Consider the following 18,926-nt stretch of genomic DNA (forward strand, 5'->3'; position numbering starts at 1 on the left):
AATAATATGCAAATTAATTGTGTTTATCATTCACCCATAAAGCAACCTTTGAAAATATAACTTAATCCTTTATTCATTCCTTGTCTATCTAGAATAGAGGATAGGAGATTGCATAGATACACTAGGTTATGGTACGTGATTAATTATAAAGTTTAAAGTACCCACTATTTTTTCTTCCTTATGAATTCTTCAGTATGATATCTGAAAACCCTGTATAAGAGGTAGACAATCTTTGTTGTTTTTTTTTTTTTTTAGAGGAATTCTGCTTCTGGTTAATCATCATAAGGGAATTGAGGTGCCTAGTAAAATAATGGAGTCATGAGTGGACACTAAAAATTAAAGGGAGCTTTGAGAGACAAATTTTTTGTAAACAAACTCAGCAGGCAGGTTTAGACATCAGACAATTACTTATATTCAATAGAGAATGGAGAAATAATTTGTGACATTCAGCTCAAGCATGTAAAAACCAGAAAGACTGAAAGGTTGAAGGGAATGTGTGGTTGTACATTTAGATGCCATTGACAAAGGAGAATTTTCTTTGATTTTTTTCACCAGGCCTTGAGTTGAAAGCAGAGTGTTGGCATGTTTAACAGGGAAAATTTCTTCTGTCTCCCCAGACTTTTAAGAATAAGAATTCTGGCTGGAAACAGCTCCTTCATGACTGAGTTTGTCCTTGCTGGTTTGACAGATCGTCCAGAGCTCCAGCTGCCCCTCTTTTACCTGTTTCTAATGATCTACATTGTCACAGTGGCGGGAAACTTTGGCCTGGTCACCCTGATTGGCCTCAGTCCTCACCTGCACACTCCCATGTACTATTTCCTCTTCAACCTCTCCTTCATTGATCTCTGCTACTCTTCTGTCTTCAGTCCCAAAATGCTGATGAACTTTGTATCTGAGAAGAATGCCATCTCATATGTAGGCTGCATGACTCAGCTGTTTCTCTCTCTTTTTTGTCATCTCTGAATGCTACTTGTTGACCTCAATGGCCTGTGATCACTATGTAGCCATGGATTTTTTTCTTGTTTGGATAAATCAATAATACCCTTGCTCTTACAATTAATAAACAATTAGATACTTTATTTTTCTAATACTGCTAATTATAAACAATTTTAGGATTTAGTTTGTCACTTGGACTTTGGCCTTAGATGATCCTGCTTAGCTCCTTGTTAAGGGAAACACCTGGGGTGTACACAGTTGATGACAGCTTGTGGCTGGTAAGTCTTAGTGTGCACTGTAATACTCAGGCAAAGGCAGGTTTAACTGAGATGCTCCAGTCAATGTATAGGCATGGAGTGTCTATGTATTCGGTTTCTCTACTTTCTGCCTAATATAGTTTGCTCATCGATCTGCTCAAGATTTTTTAGAACTGCCCCACTGTAGTTTGAGATATTTTCACCACTAAATCCTTCCATTTTTCTCTTGTTTCTTAGCTGTCAGTTTTTTGTTATTATTGTTATTACTTTAGATAGTAATTCATTGATGGGCATATAAACTAATCACGTCTTGAATATTATTAATAATGCTTCAATTTTCAAATTTTTTATCGAGTTATCTTTATTGTGTGACTTTAGTTCTTTCATGTTTATACCCAGGAGTGATAAAGCTGGATTATATGATAATTCTATTTTTAGTATCTTTTAGGACCCTCTATATTGATTTCCATAGTGACTGACCAAGTTGACATTCTCATTAATAGTGTACATAGTGATACAATTTCATGAAAAAATCTTTTACATTCAAAGAGAATGGACTTTTCATGGTCTTCAAACCAAGTTAATTATACATCTTGATATCACTTAAGATTGATATCTTGTTATATACTGAGCCTGTTTGTTTAACATGTCATTAAGAGAACAATGTCACAAGCCACCATATTTAGTTTGAATTTTCTGTCTTCAGCTTTTACAACTTAAGCTAATGTATAGCTTTGATTTTGGGTTATTTATTCTTCTATGTCTGTGACTAAAATTTATTTTTCTATGTACATGCCCCAGAGTAACATACGTGTGTAAGTGTGTGCTGTGGTAGTCACTTGCAGCCAACATATTGGAAGCAACCATACAAAATAAATATTTACTGATATTGCTGGATCCTAACAGCCCCCTCAGGGGAGGGGTTGAGAATGCATGGTGTCAATGACACAGACACCTAGAGCCAGTTGAAGGCAAATAGCAGACTTGTTATTCAATAATGAGGAAGGACTTCTATACCCTCCTCCCAGCACCCAAGCTGTGTCCAATCTGGTGGCATTGCATGGGTGTCCCTCAGTGGCTGGGTATGATCAAGAACTCTGACAGCACTTGTTGCTAGGCCCTCAGGCAGACTTTAGGTTGGCTCATAAGAAAATACATTATGTGTATGCCTTGGTAACTGGTTTGAGCCAATTTCCTCTACCCTATGGGCCTATACTACTACATATCATACAATTTGAAAACAACATGCAGGTATAGCTTGATAATCCCTCTTTGAGGTTATTTTTACTATTTTGGGTGAGTTAGGGGGAGTCAGTAAAATTACTTCTATGCTTTAAAATTCTGTTATGCAGTTCTGTAAGGAATCCTTCATCACTTTCCCATGCCAGACTTTTTACATTGTTCAAAAAATACAGAGCAAAGCCCTTTGTTAGAAAGAGATATTTTGGCAGTCAGACATCATATAGATAGATAGGTAGATAGATAGATAGGCAGATAGATAAATAGACAGATAGATAAATAGATCAGAACTAGACCATTAGCCATAATCTATGGACAGACAGAAGACACAGGGAGCAAAGTTGAGAATTCAAATTTGGGCTTGCTCTTGGTCAAATTCCTTCAAGAGGAAATCTATGTTTTCATCCTTTAATACATTATTGACACAAATGTATAATTAAACTTTTAAAATAAAAAATGAAATAAGACAAATTAAATGGCATGTAAAATGATTGAAAAATAGAAAGCAGAATGTAATGTATAAAAAGGAGAAAGTTCTGGAGTACAGTACCTGAATAGTGGAAGTTCTAGATAAGGAGCAATCATCCCATGGATCCTTTCCAAAAACCTAGGGAAGGCTATCATGAACAAAAATGAAAAAAAAAAAAACAACAACTCTAATAAGGACAAAAGTGCCTCAAGAAATATGCATCTAGGTCAGAATAGAGATGAATGGATTCCTTAACATAATGTAGTGATTATGGGTTATTTCATATGACAGGAGACAGTCCATCAATATATGAATGGGCTGAAAATTCCCCAAAAAAATCTCATTTGAAAAGAAGGAATTTAATACCTGAAACTGGTTATACTTAGAGGAGAGTCATAAAAACTGGGATAAGTTGAGAAGAAATCAGAGAAATAAAGGGTATAGTAATGAAGCCCAAGAAACCAGTTCTCAGAACTGGTCCTGGGCTGTAAATGAAATGCCTTCAGAGTAGCATTTAGGAATAATTTTTATCTATCTGAGTGAATATGACTCAATATATGTACTGATGATCATGCTCTCTATTTCTCTCAAGTTCTCTTCTTCTATCTCTTTTCTTTGTTCTGTCTTTCTTATACATCATCCCAAAGAAAAGCAATAAAAAGCTGTATTTTGAAGGTCACAGTGCATTCCTTGAACAAAGGACAAGGAGCAGAGCCATTTACCATGATGATGGATAGGCAGGGACATGGTATTTGGCACTTTCCTAGGCAGTGGCATTGAAAGTGTCTCAAATATATATATATATATATATAAGCCTGCTTGCAACCCCAGATCACAAGGAAGGGAACTTTTAACTTTTTACTGAAGGCTGTAAAGCCAGACCATCCTCTGTAAACCTGGCTAATTGTGACACTATTTTCTCAGTTAGCTGGACATATGACTGTTTCTCTCTGGACTTGGTTAATTGATTAATTGTTATTCAGGACCTAAACAATAAACAGCAAGTTAGCTGATCTTTGAGTCTTGTATTAAAAATCTGAGGTTAGAAGTTCATGCAGTGAGTAAATTGCTTGAGAAATTTGTGTAGGGCATTAGTCATTGATCTGGGTTATCATCCAGACTTTTATTAAGCGGGGAAACTGGCACCAAAGTTGTTTTGTGCCTGACCTTGGTTCTACAATCAGATACCTGGGAATGTGTTTCTGTGCATTTTCTGTGGAGGTTTATCTTCTGAAGCATTCATTTCTAGTTTGAATATGCTCTGAGGCCCCAAATCAGGCAATTGTGTGTAGCTTGTCTTAGAACTGAGCAGAAATTGCTGTTTTCTTTATGTCGGTCTGAGCTAATGATGAAAAGCAAGGCCTACGTGTTTTATAGTGTTAGTGGAATAATAGATCTAATTATGAAGCATATTCTAGTATGTTTTCTATATACTAAAATTGTACAACTTAGTGTGATGTCATCTTTCTGACCTACTACAGGTATATGTGTGCTCAGTAGATGGAATATTTTCACAAGATAAACACACAAGTATTGGGAAAAGTATCAATAGCTGTCTTTAGGAAAGAAATGTAGTGGCACATGAGAAAAATTACAGACAGAAGTAACCAATTTTCAGAGTCTGTGATCCCAAAAGCCTTGCTTCTGGGATTCCTCCATGAAAGAGTTATTTGTCTGGTGGGTAGGCACCTGAACTATTAATTGCCATCTGCTGTATATTCCCATGGCCTCTGGCAGTATACTGTGAAAACTAACCAAAAATTAATTTATATAAATCAAAGAACCCTAGTAATGATGGATGAACAATTTACAATATTTTTAAATACTTGACAATAGTAACAAGAATATTGATACAATTGAATTCCTAGTTACAATAATAGTGGCAGAAACTGGTAGTGGGAAACATCAAGAAAAGTTTATTTGTACACACAGTGCTGGTGAGTAGTAGGAGATCAAGTTAGAATCTGACAGAATACCTGAAACATAAGACAGAGCCCCCAAGTGTGTACAAGTAAGAGGGGTCCATACCTTCCAAGGAGGCAGCTCCTCTTGGTTTTGGAGGCCAGACAAAGACAATGAGATAGGGAGGTATTGATGTTAGACTGTTCACCAGCTGCCTGGATGGTGTGAAAGTAACAGAAGAAATGAAGAATGGTGCAAGAGAATCCCTGGCCATCATAAAAGTTTTAAACTTTGCTTGAGTTTTGAGCACATCAATAGGTACAAAATAGAATGGTCTGGGAGGTAGATATAGTAGAAGTTCAGGCTTTAGAGTATGGGAAGCAGATGACTTCCTGAGTGAATGCCTGTTGTTGATATGATCACAGCCATATCAAGTACGCGAATGCCTTAAACCCAGGGGAATGGCAAACCTTCCATGAGTCAATCTCAGAGAAATGGCAAAGACTTGCCCTGGTCTGTGTGTGGACATGGACAGAAATTATTTCTTACAGCTTCCTCCTCCTAGATGTTTACAGTCTGAGATTGCCCCTCTACAGAAACCTCCAACTGAGATTAGCTCAACCTGTTTCCTTGTTCAGCTGTATGGAATAAAACTGCTTCCTCCTTTATCTTTATACAATAAACTCACTATGGTAATTTGAATAAGAATGGCCCCCAGCTGGATGGTGGTGGTGTACACCTTTAATCCCAGCACTCGGGAGGCAGAGGCAGGTGGATCTTTGTGAATTTGAGGCTAGCCTGGTGTACAGAGCAAGATCCAGGACAGGCACAAAACTATACAGAGAAACCCTGTCTCGAAAAAACCAAAAAAAAAAAAAAAAAAGAAAAAAAAAAGAATGGCCCTCATAGATTCATACATTTGAATGCATGATCCTCAATTGGTGAAATTGTTTGGGAAGGATTAGGAGGTGCGGCTTTGATGGAGGAGGTGTGTCACTGGGGTTGGGCTTTGAAGTTTCTAAAGCCCATCCCAGGCCCAGTCTCTTTCTGCCTCCTACTTGAGGATAAGGGTACAGTCTCTCAGCTACTGTCACAGCACCATGCCTGCCTGCCCTCTGCTGTGCTCTCCACCATGATGCTCACAGACTCTAACCCTCTTGGACCCTAAGTCTGATAAACTCTCCTATAAGTTTGGTCATGGTGTCTCTTCACAGCAATACAGTATAAGTAATACACCTTCATCCTTGGTTCAGATATATAGAATAAAGGAGCTAAGTTTCCAGGCTATTTCTGGTGCACCTCCATTAGAGTGCCTGGTCCATCCAATCTCACCTTTTCTGTATGTATATCTGTGTGTTTTTCCTTTCTTTATTACCTAACCACCCTGGTCATGTTTTCAGGACACAACCATGTGGACTTCAGAAGTACAATTAGACCAGTGACTCACTTGCACAATTTTACCATGATAAAGATGGACAGAGGTGGTCTATTATCTCCTGCCACTGCTCTTTTTGAGGATCATGAACCATTGTTTCCTTTCCCCAGTCTGTGTTTTTCTCTTCTTTTCTTAATCCAAACTATTGGTTTCCCCTCTTTTATTAACAAAACAAAATAGTGTTTTACTATATAGCCTTGATTTGCAATCCCTCAGCTCAGCTTCTTAAATGCTAAGATGCAGACAGTACCTGTGGACAGAGTCTGACATTCTTAAAACAAAAGACAGATTTATAAAAGAGAAATACGTTAGATTATGTTGTTCAAGGTTTTGCCTGAAATAGGAGCTATTGGGACTAAAAACTTAGAGATCAAGAAAAACAGTCCAATGTTATGGCTAAGACTGAGAGAGACAGAAAAGCTGTCTATAAATGTGATTGGACAAAAAGTAGGAACTAATTACCAACTTGGAATATGAAACCCACTTAGCCTGTCTATTCTGATTCTTCTTGCCCCTTTTGTGTCATACTCATTCATCCTAAGTACATGCCCAGACACCTTCTCGAATAGAGGCCTATTGATTCACTATAAAGTAGGGGAGGTAAGACAATTTCTTTATGGTCAGTTGACTCACACATAGAGACACAGAACTGGGAAGAACAGTATTTCTGTTTTCTGGTTGATTTTGAGGGGTATGATTCCATATTCTACAATTTATCTTAAGGAAGTTCTTTGCTGTAATGGTATATTCTAGTAGAGGAAATTATCCGGGCAGAATATCATTGTCTGCATTAGAGAAAGGTCAAGTGGTCTACAAGGTCTATTCTATTGGAATAACACCAGGTTACTTGGGAGAAAATTTAAAAGTCAGAAAGGCTTTTTGTTTCCAGCACACCATTTTCTAGGCCTCAATAGTGCCCATGGAATATATTAGAATGTCTAGAGAAATTTTATTGTCCATGACTGGCGTGTTGGTGGCAATGATGTGGATTACAATACTGGCATACAATAATGAGCAGGGCCAAGAAATGATGTTCATTCTGTGTTACACAGGAGAGCAACACGGCATGTATTTACTTCCTCTGAACATCCATGTGCTGAGGAAGAGAAACCTCGGTTTATCTGTATAAAGATATGGAACAGGGAAGGGGGATTACACCTTTTTATACATCTAGGACAGTCTTACATGCTACATTATGTGGATCATTGAATTTCATTAAAACAATAATATGATACAGTAGCTCTTTTATCTTGATTCATATTACTATTATCATTATTACAGTGCTAAGATTAGACCTAAAGTTCTGCGCATGCAAAATAAGGTTTCTATCACTGGGCCATATCCCAGACCCTCTCTTATGGGCCATATTTTATAGATATCTACAGAAATAGAGATATGTAAATGTAAATCAGCAAAGCTAGAGAAATCACAATTTTGGTATATAGTTTCATTCTTTAATTAATTAATTAATTAATTATTTTGAGACAGGGTTTCTCTGTATAGCTTTGCGCCTTTCCTGGAACTCACTTTGTAGACCAGGCTAACCTTGAACTCACAGAGATCCGCCTGCCTCTGCCTCCCGAGTGCTGGGATTAAAGGCATGCACCACCACCGCCCAGCTTAATTAATTTTTATTAGGAACTTTTTCATTCATTTTATATATCAACCACAGATTCCATCTCTCTTCCCTCCTCCCATCTCTCCCTGCCTTCGCCCCCAACCTAAGCCCATTTAATCCTCCAACAAGGTAGGCCTCCCATGGGGAGTCAGCAGTACCTGGTACATTCAATAGAAGCAGGTCCAAGCCCCTCCCCCTGTATTAAGGCTGTGCAATTTCTCCTACCATAGGTAGTGGGCTCAAAAAAGCCATCTCATGCACTAGGGATGGATTCTGTTCCTATTGCCAGAGGGCCCATTAAGCAGATCAAGCTACACAACTGTCTGGCTTATACAGAGGGCCTAGTCCAGTCTCATTGAGGTTCCACAGCTATTGGTCTAAAGTTCATGAGTTTCCACTAGTTTGATTTGGTTGTCTCTGTTGATTTTTCCATCATGATCTTGATGCCCCTTGCTCATAGAATCCCTCTTCTCTCCAAATCTGGATTTAAACTCAAACTTTCCTGAGTGCCTACTCCTTGCCCCTCAACCCTTTGCTCCAAAACATTTTTTGGAGGATGTTTATCTATGAACTCATAGTTACTGATGCAATTGCATGGATTTCAGGAAATTGCTGGAAATGAAAAGTGAATATGCCCCTGGATTTTTCTCTTGCTGAGTTGTGCAAGGCATAATGAGTAGAATTCTGAAGGGAACAACCCAATAATCTGCTCAGGGAACAGGTATTCCTGGTGGAAACCACAAGCTAAGTAGTACTTTGAGTCTCTAAAGAGAGAGTGTTTACATCCATACTACATGATATAAACACATGTTCTATTATTTTTACCCTTAAGGGACTCACTCAACCTGGGAGATGTCATCAAGGAGAGCATAATATTATATACTTCTCTGATGGTTATTCTTGGTTGTCAACTTGACTATAACTGGAATGAACTATAATCCAGAAAAGGAGGGCACACTCATGATCCAGATCTTGAAGCGGGAAGATACATGCCTCTAATCCTGATATTGAGGCTAGAAAACATACCTTTAATCTGGGCCACACCTTCTACTGGAAGCCTATATAAAGATAATGGAAGAAACAAGAGTATGCTTTTCACCTCCTTGTCCTTGCCTTGTCATCAAATCCATTCCTTCTTCAGGATCCCAGCCGACTAGTTGAGACACCCAGCCTTGTCTGACTGAGCAGCTACTAGATTCTTGGACTATCCACTCATAAGTAGCCATTGTTGAACTGCAGCCTGTAAGTCATTCCAATAAATTCCCACATGTACACACACACACACACACACACACACACACACACACACACACACACACACACACATATATGACATATATCATGTACATATATATTCGTTCCATAAGTTCTGTGACTGTAGATAACCCTGACTAATACAATTTCTAATATATTTTCCTATAATGCTAGGTTATAAAGGTCTCACTTGCTTGAATGATGTATTGGATGCACACATGAGATTGTTATTTTTCTTTGTGAAAATAAAGAATACTTTTATGAGAAATTCTGAAATTGAAGTCATGTCATTTCCCTGGCATAGATATTTTAGGATTTCAGAGCCAATTTTGTATTGATAACTAATATCTCATCATTATCAGAAACTTAGACCCCTTAGGACATGAGTGAAAGGGCCTGTGTGGTCCAAGAGCAGTGACATATTCAGGTGAGTAGAAGTTAGTGTTTCACCAACTAGCGTTCTCTTCTATTCCTAATCCTTAATGAATATTAAAGAGACTGGAAGAAACAGTCGTTTAAAGACTTTAGGAGTTGTGTCAGTGTTTTCTCAGAGTAGACACTCATTATGGATAGGAAAAGAAGAAATAGGGATTTCTGAGGAATGAGAAGTAATGTTCTTTGAATATTATGCTCAGTGGATGAAGACAACCATGAATGTGTAACAACTGGCTCTAGCTGTCCTTTTGGAGTCAGTGACAGAGGTCCCTGTTAATGTGTCCCTTTCCTACTGTTCCAACAGATCTACTGGTGACACAAATGGCTATGGAGAATGACTCTTCAGTGACCGAATTCATTCTCACTGGATTGACAGAGAATCCTGAGCTCCAGCTGCCCCTGTTTGTCATCTTTCTAGTGAACTTTGTAGCCACTGTGGTGGGAAACTTGAGTTTAATGAGTCTCATTTTCCTGAATTCAAACCTGCAGACCCCCATGTACTTTTTTCTCTTTAACCTGTCCCTCATTGATTTATTCTATTCATTTGTTTTTACTCCCAAAACACTAATGAGTTTTGTCTTAGAGAAGAACAGAATTTCTTTTATGGGATGCATGACTCAGCTGTTTTTTTTCTGCTTTTTTGCCAATTCTGAGTGCTATGTCCTGACAGCCATGGCCTATGACCGCTATGTAGCCATCTGTCAACCCCTGTTGTACATGGTCATCATGTCTCCTAGGAGATGTTCCCTGATGATGTTTGGTTCTTACTTGATGGGGTTTGCTGGGGCCATGGTTCACACAGGGTTTATGATCAGGCTGAACTTTTGTGATTCTAACATCATCAACCACTACATGTGTGACATCTTCCCCCTTCTCCAGCTCTCCTGCAGTAGCATCTATGCCAATGAGCTTGTGAGTTCTGTTGTTGTCAGCATAGTAGTCATTGCATCCAGCATCATTATCTTAATGTCCTATGCTTTGATTCTTTTTAATATCATTCAGATGTCATCAGGTAAAGGTTTGTCCAAAGCCATGAGCACCTGTAGTTCTCATATAATAACTGTTGCCCTATTCTATGGATTTGGTGTGCTTACACATATCAAAACATCATCTGTGGACCAGGGGAAAGTTTTTAGTGTATTTTGTACATTTTTGCTGCCCTTGCTGAACCCTTTTATTTATAGTCTCAGAAATAAGGATGTCAAGCTTGCTATAAGGAGAACTCTGATGAGACTCACAGTGAGTTAACCACTGTGGCTGCCATAGTCTATGTCTCTACTTCAGGTGTTTCTCTCTACTTCATTTTCTTATCACCTTCTTTTCAATATCCTCTTTCCTTCCATTTATCTTTCTTTTTTCTATTCTGGTAAGCTTTCCACTTTATTATGTCTTCTGTTTCCTCTACAAAAATTCTTGATCTTCTTATCTTGGGATAAGAAAATATTTTTTAATCTGGGGACTCAGTCTGAATGTGGATCCAGCTTCATTTTTGTATAAGGTAGAGACCCAAGATGACATATTTTGTATCTTCAGACAACTGTGTATACTATGTACTTCTACAACCAAGGAGAGGCAGGGAGTTGAGTGCTTTCAAATATTAGTTTGCTTGTGTTGTTCTTTTCAGATAGGAAATTGTAGAGCTTTTCCTATTTCAGGTCTTTAAAAACACATGTGATTGCATTAAAAGAGAGAATGGATGACAAAAACTGTAGCCAGTGTAAAGTTGTCAAACTTTCTAGCATTATTTATTGTCTGTCAAGATTTTTCTTCTGCACCTTATCATCACAAAATGACATTATTTATTTTCTTGGAGTAATGATCAATTTTGTAATTATTGAAGATTATATTATGCTAATTTTTAATTTAGACTTCTTAAATATCATTAACAATGACAGTGATTATTTCATAAAAGGATGCTTTGTCATAAATAAAATGGAATTTCTCACTGCATTTGGACTATTGATAAAGATTGATTACTTTTAAAAATGTCACAATAACAACATGTAATGTCTAAAGTCATTATTCCCTTTGTTATATAAGAAGGGTGATGTTTTCAAAGAAAAGTCTACTTAGTTCTAAAAAGAATGCATAGGTGTCATTATAATCCAGTGATAGAGTGCTTATATATGTTCCTGTTTGTTTCTTACCACACATGTACATACACATACACATGTACATATGTATACATCTTAAACTTATGTTCATATACATGTGTTTGTGGCTCAAATATTGAGCAACTGGAATTTTTATTTAAATGTGTAAATCTAATTTCTTCTTTTGCTCATTTCTAGGACCCCCCTCACCCTAACTCATGCCAAACCAAACAAAAAGCTAATCCACCTGAATGTCTGTGTAATGGGTAACATTCTTAAATATAATAGTAATATAATTCTTCTTTTCTCTTCTCTGGATTTGACTTGTTTTAGGTTATATGGTTAGTAATACAAATTTTAGTTTTTACCCATTTTGCATTCAATAAAGAAACATAGAGAAGGAAAGAAAGGGAATTGTGAAATGACAGAGAGAACTAAAGAGATGTTCAGAATGAGTTTGAAAGAGGGGGAGTACCTGGTGACCACATGGACAGCCTGGTTCCTGTGCCTCTGCAGGCAGGAGTGTGTTATGATGACCCAACAGTTCCCAGATCTGTTACAAGGAATTCTTTGTGACATGAAAGCTGACACTGGCCAAGACTCACATCATAAAGACAGTGGCTGGGGAGACATGAAGCTCTCAGCAGAAGTTGGCAGAGCACTGGGCTAGGTGGGAAGCAAGACTGACTCTTCACAGTTTTTATGAATCTATGTTGTTGTGGATCATTCCTTCAGATCACACAACATCAGCAATTGGCAACTTCAGCAAGCTGATGGATTGCTTATACCACTGTTTTCCCACATGATGGTTAGATACAACATTTTCACACTTTTGCATGGCTTTGACTTTGGGATTAAGTTCAACTGTACTGATGTATTAAGATGTGTAAACAGCTACCAACAGTTGCTCAAAGTAGTTTGCTGAAAAGCAGGAGCGAGTATGAACACTTCAAAGAGATTATAAAGCCTTATGCTGAAGTATACAGTGGAATATAAAAACAAAAACAAAAAAATGACTGATAATCTCCTTAATTTTTGTCCTTATAGTAGTAGATTATGGATATCTGAGGAGATCAAAGCGAGACAACAGATTGAGACAGTTCCTTGTTTGAGGATGAACCATATCTTTATCCAATTTCAGGTCTGAGCTTGACAGTTGGAGCAATGGCTTCTGACTGGTTTCTGCTTATGAGAATTAATTTAAGAACTGTTGAGTTGTTTATCAGAATGAATGACAGAATACTTAACCATGAGAAAGCAAGATTTATACTTCATAAGAATATATAGTTCACTAAAGAGCAAAGTCTATACTTTAGTGCATAGTTCCCTTCCTCTCTTCATGAAGCTTAATGAAACACCAGACTTTACAAAAATAACCCAGAGTTTGTGATAGATGAATATTTCCAGAAAGAATTCTTTAAGACCATTCTTCAGACTAACACAAAAGTATATCTGAATAATAAAATGTAATATGACATATACCTATTGCACAATCTGACTGGGCAACTTGGGCATATATTTGGGGTATTTTGTTGTGAAATTGGTCCCCCTTGCTTATGTAAATTGTTCATAGTCTCAACTGAGAAATGATAAAAGATTGCTGCAGTCTGATACTTTTAACAACTCCATTTGTACTAACTTTAAACTCACGCTGGAGAATTACATGTTATGAACCTAAAGTTGGATTTCTAAATAATATCACAGAATGTGACCTCAGTAGTTGTGGTGTGTGTATGTCTCATGAATGGTTAATATAATCTGCATCTACTGTGAAACACTGTGTTCTACTGTCAGGATGTTAGTGGAAATCACTGAATCTTAATGCCTGTGGCTTTTTAAAGAGAACTTGGAATTTGACATTTTGATGTACTAGTTCTTTACTTTTGACCTTTTGATATTATTTTGAAGAGCTGTGACTTATGATTTAGAAACTAACTCCATATTGTAATGTTTTCCTGCACAATTAATTTGAAAGATGTTTTATTTTCTAAATTTAAATTAGCTTTAAAATTTTAGAAAATTTTTATATATAAGAAAAACAAACAAACAAAAATCCCAATGTTAGATTAGTTAAGTCATCATGACCATGGAAATCTGAACAAATGCTTTACTTTGGCTATCAGAACTGTCTTTCCTCCATCTTTAGGTACTTGCAGCATGGAAGTGAGTAGTACAGGATGTCTGCAGAAGCAAATCTCAAGCATATTTAGGTATTTAGATGATGTTTAAAATATTTTAGTAGTGTTTTATCCCTTTCTAGTTTGTGTTTATAAAACGGCCCATGATAAAAACATCAAGTCAAGAACCAGATGAATTCAAATTTTTCAAACAAAAGTTTTAATTAAATAAGAGAGAAATATCACCACTTTTGTTTTGTCCTGAAATCACTTTTGTACATATTTCTTCTGGCTTGATAAGCCATTAAATAAAGCTATTAGAAAGTATTAGAAAAGATCTTCCATTATTGACCTGAAGATAAACCTTAGTGGACTATTCTTGAATATACTCATCATTATTCAAACTTTGTTATATTATTGTCAGCCAAACAGATAAGAGATACTTTATTAGTGATATTTGTCCATAAATATTTTTATTATTTGTCTTTTTTTAACTATAATTCATGACATTTAAGTAAATATACAAGAATTTGTTAAGGACTTAGTGATTTTTTTTGAGCACACAATGTATATAATTATAGATTACTTATTTATTCATTTAGAATGTTTCTGTAGATGCTACACATAAAATGAGACTTGGTTGAAAATTTTCAAGATATTTTCTGAAGAGTTAGTGTAACTTTACTTTCCTAAAAATTTATGAGTATTCTAGTTGTTTCACATCTGCATATGTAATTGTTTTTTTGTCAGTTTTGTTACTGAGATGACTGTTTCAAATCAACTTTCATAGTCATGCTGCTTTGTTGGAAGATAACTTTACACATTTACCATTGACTACATAGGCAGTTTAGGAAGAATGCTATAAAGCTGCTTCTTTTTTTTCTTTTTTTCTGATATGAAAGCTTGTCAAAAATCAGAATTAACGGATAGAAATTATCAAAAACAATCCCTGTAGCCAAATGACTAGTAAAATAAAATAATAATAGGAAAAAAAATTAATGTGAAATCTAGTTGCTTTGTATGTAAGAGTAACAGACATTTGAAATTAAAAATACAATATCATTGATGATAGTGTGAAAGAGTAGAGAATTAGATATAAATCACCCTAGCAGTTGCAGGTAATTGTCTACTGAAGTATGGATAGAACACAATATCATGTAAATATAAAATGACCTCTAAAGTCTTATGTACTTGACCACCTGGCTTTACATTGGTTGTACCATTTTGGGTGACCGTGGCCTCACTAGCAAAATAGATTACGATGGGAAGGGCTTGAAGGTTATATTGACTTGGGATTCTGGATCAAGTTGTCTGTATTCTGGTCAGCTCAATGTAAGATGTTTTTTCTGCATGTTCCTACTACTATAGTCATATAGTACAAGAAGTCATACTTTTTCCTCTGTTGTGGTTTCCCTGCAAAGACAGACAAAAATCCCATGATATTCTGAGACTAAATAAATATTTTTCCCTTAAATTGTCTCTGTTATATGTTTTGCCATAATACACGTGATGAGAAAAACAGCTTACAGTATCTTTATGTATAAAAACGTATGAACTGATTCCACAGTCTTTTGTACTCTAAGCAAGAACTCTATCATCAATCCAAGACTCAGATCCTTTTTTTCCCATTCTCTTTCAATGAGTCTATTAATTTATTAAGTACACACAAGATATACTTATAAGTATATACAGATATAATTATATGTAATTGAAGTCCATATCTACACTGTTAAAAAATGGAAAGGCCTAGAGGTAAACTCATATTACTTGAATGCCTATTTCTAATCTCTTAATTTATTTGTGGAGTTTAATCTATGTATGTATGTATGTATGTATGTATGTATGTATGATTTTAACCTGTGCTCTGCTATTTATTACTGCAATCAATGATACTCATAGGAAAGCTGCAAATGGCAAGTGAGCAGTTCTCTGAACACTCCTTTGTAGAGTTGTGCAGAGCATGACAATGACAAAGGACTCTGCTGTGGGATGGTCTATATTTCAAATTGCTCTGATTGGTCAATAAATAAAACACTGATTGGCCAGTGGCCAGGCAGGAAGTATAGGGGGGACTAACAGAGAGGAGAATGGAGAGAACAGGAAGGTGGAAGGAGTCACTGCCAGTCGCCACCATGACAAGCAGCATGTGAAGATGCCGGTAAACCACGAACCATGTGGCAAGGTATAGATTTATGGAAATGGATTAATTTAAGCTATAAGAACAGTTAGAAAGAAGCCTGCCACAGCCATACAGTTTGTAAGCAATATAAGTCTCTGTGTTTACTTGGTTGGGTCTGAGCAGCTGTGGGACTGGCGAGTGACAGAGATTTGTCCTGACAGTGGGCAAGGCAGGAAAACTCTACATACAGGACTCTGCCTTGGGAACTAGATACTCCCTGGTGGGAATTATAAAGTGAATAGGGCTGTGAATCCCAAAAGATCCACCTTAGTTTAATGGAATTTGATGTAAACATAAACTCAGTAATTTTTACCTCAAGGGGCATATCCCACAGGGAGAATATCATAAAGAAGAGAATACTTTTCTGTACTTAAAACATTTTTCTCAGAAACCTTGACCTTCATATTCTCATTTGAGTAAGGTAGTGTTTTGGAGACTCATGTAAGTTTGCTGTTTTATATTGAGTATGTGGAAAGAACCTTCTAGAGAAATGTCATTTCCTTAAACAAACCTCTTCTAGCAAGTCATACATTATCTGTACTGGTTGCAATAACTCACTTCATTACCAGTAACTTTGGATATCCTAGAACAGTGATATGGAAGTTACCAAGAGATCTCAAAGCAAGAAAATTTCTAGATGACCAATGGTGAGCACTGAATTTTTGTCTTGATAATTTACCTTGAAATTCAGAGTTTCATGAATTTTGGGTTTTGGAAGAAACTCTTTAAATATTATTCTTTTCAACCTTAATTATTAGTAAAGAGAAAGGGAAAGGGGAGAAAATATATTCTGAGTTACTGGAGGTTAGTTGACATCTTTTTTTTTTGTGGATATATATTATGGGTAGGGGAAAAGAAAATAGGGATTACTTAGTAATCAACATGAACAGATATTGCTCTTTGGAGGTTCAGCTATGTGTTCTCTCAACTCATGCTTGGAAATCACTAAATCAAGCTCTCCACTTGGAGGGAAAAATGTATTATTGGTTAACATTGATCTATACTTTTTCTTGCAGATGCCACACATGAAGCAAATGACCAGGGAAAATGATTCTTCAGTGTCAGAGTTCATTCTTATGGGACTGACAGACCAATCTGAGCTCCAGCTGCCCTTATTTGTTCTGTTCTTGGTGAATTACATAGTCACTGTGATAGGAAACTTGAGCTTAATGAGTCTCATTTTCTTAAACTCAGACCTTCACACTCCCATGTACTATTTTATCTTCAACCTATCCTTCATTGATTTCTGTTATTCATTTGTTTTTACCCCCAAAATGCTGATGAGTTTTGTTTTAGAGAAGAACACCATCTCCTTCAGAGGATGCATGACTCAGCTGTTTTTCTTCTCCTTTTTTGTGAGCTCAGAGTGTTATGTGCTGACAGCCATGGCCTATGATCGCTTTGTGGCCATCTGTCAGCCACTGCTGTACAAGGTTATTATGTCACCTGGAATATGTTTTATGCTGATGTTTGGTTCTTACTTGATGGGGTTTGCTGGGGGCATGGCTCATACAGGGTGTATGATCAGGCTGAACTTTTGTGATTCTAACATCATCAACCACTACATGTGTGACATCTTCCCTCTTCTCCAGCTCTCCTGCAGTAGCACCTATGTCAATGAGCTTGTAAGTTTCATTCTCGTGGGTACCGTTCTCATTTTATCTAGTCTCATTATCTTAGTTTCATATGCTATGATCCTTTTCAATATCATTCATATGTCCTCAGGTAAGGGTTGGTCCAAAGCCTTGGGCACTTGTGGGTCTCACATCGTAACCGTTAGTCTCTTCTATGGATCTGGGCTGCTTGCTTATGTCAAGCCTTCATCCGCTGAGACTGTGGGCCAGGGCAAAATTTTCTCAGTCTTTTATACCTTTTTGGTGCCTATGCTGAATCCTCTCATTTACAGTCTCAGAAACAAGGATGTGAAGCTTGCTGTGAAAAGAACCATGAAGAGAATCACAAGCTGATCTATCTAGGGGTGTTTCTCTTAAATCTGTTTCTACCTATCTACTGTTTCCCTCTCTTTTGTCCTTTAGATTACCTATCATCTATCTATCTATCTATCTATCTATCTATCTATCTATCTATCTATCTATCTATCTATCTATCTATCTATCTTGCTTTCTTCTCTTGTTTCTACAGCATCATCAAATTTTCCAGAGTTTCATTTGCCTTTCCACTGTGTAATGTCACTTATATGTGACCATACTTTGTCTGGAGGTATCCATTGATTCATTTTTATCCAACATGGTGTCTATTGCCTTTATCACATTAAGATCTTGTTCTGTTAGCTTATTTTATGCAAGACAAGACTATCTACTACTTTTTCTTATGTATTTTTTCTAGCCAAGAAAATATATGGACTTGTATTCTTTATGGCAAACTGATTTCTTTCTTGATTTTGTAGTAATTTTGTATATGCACTTCTATATTTTGACAAGTTTATTTTCTACATATTCATTAACATAGATAAGAGGTTACATAATAGTCAAAATTTCAATAATTTATCAGGTTACTTTGTTAGCAGTTTCTTTTTAAATATTTGTATTACCTTTATTTTCCCCCTTATATTTTTGACATTTATATAGAAATCATACAGGAAAAAATTACATGCAGTAAAAAAGATCAGAGCCTTTCTGAATAAATAACACTGTTATTGCCAACAATCATAACTATTGAGTTTTTATATGTTAGACACAGTTCTAAGAACTTTTTTTCATAACTATTAAATACATGACACTACTGTCATTGCTTTTATTTTGAAATGAGAAAATTGAGACACAGATAGGTTTATGTGTTTGTTAAGCTGCTTAGCAGATATTGGATTTGATTTAATATAATGAAGGCATTTGTTGTATAGCCTCCAACCTAGCTACTTGAAAGTGGGATTTATATTAGGAAATCATTAAGAAGTTGCCAGCATTTTGCATTCAAGGCTTTTAACTTCAAGTTTGTAATGGAATTATGTAGTTCATTTAAATGAGGTTTTATT

The 18,926-nt window shown here is 36.4% G+C and overlaps 2 protein-coding genes across 2 annotated transcripts; both read left to right on the forward strand.

Annotated features, from left to right (window-relative positions):
• The first annotated feature begins 9,860 nt into the window (after positions 1-9,860).
• On the forward strand, positions 9,861-10,793 carry LOC128103449 (olfactory receptor 143-like). Its single transcript, XM_052727855.1, has one exon. It carries the CDS (start codon positions 9,867-9,869, stop codon positions 10,791-10,793), a length of 927 nt encoding a protein of 308 aa, XP_052583815.1. The 5' UTR covers positions 9,861-9,866.
• Positions 10,794-16,950: 6,157 nt separating this feature from the next.
• On the forward strand, positions 16,951-17,901 carry LOC128103455 (olfactory receptor 143-like). Its single transcript, XM_052727869.1, has one exon. The coding sequence runs from the start codon at positions 16,951-16,953 to the stop codon at positions 17,899-17,901; it is 951 nt and encodes a 316-aa protein (XP_052583829.1).
• Positions 17,902-18,926: the final 1,025 nt, after the last annotated feature.

Source organism: Peromyscus californicus, unplaced genomic scaffold (assembly GCF_007827085.1).
Source record: "Peromyscus californicus insignis strain IS unplaced genomic scaffold, ASM782708v3 Scaffold_11__1_contigs__length_118956290, whole genome shotgun sequence".
In the NCBI taxonomy this organism is placed as follows: domain Eukaryota; kingdom Metazoa; phylum Chordata; class Mammalia; order Rodentia; family Cricetidae; genus Peromyscus; species Peromyscus californicus.

What these genes read in the sequence shown, in the direction of transcription:
- LOC128103449 (XM_052727855.1), top strand. Translation starts at nt 9,867, where the DNA reads ATGGCTATGGAGAATGACTCTTCAGTGACCGAATTCATTCTCACTGGA.
- LOC128103455 (XM_052727869.1), top strand. Translation starts at nt 16,951, where the DNA reads ATGCCACACATGAAGCAAATGACCAGGGAAAATGATTCTTCAGTGTCA.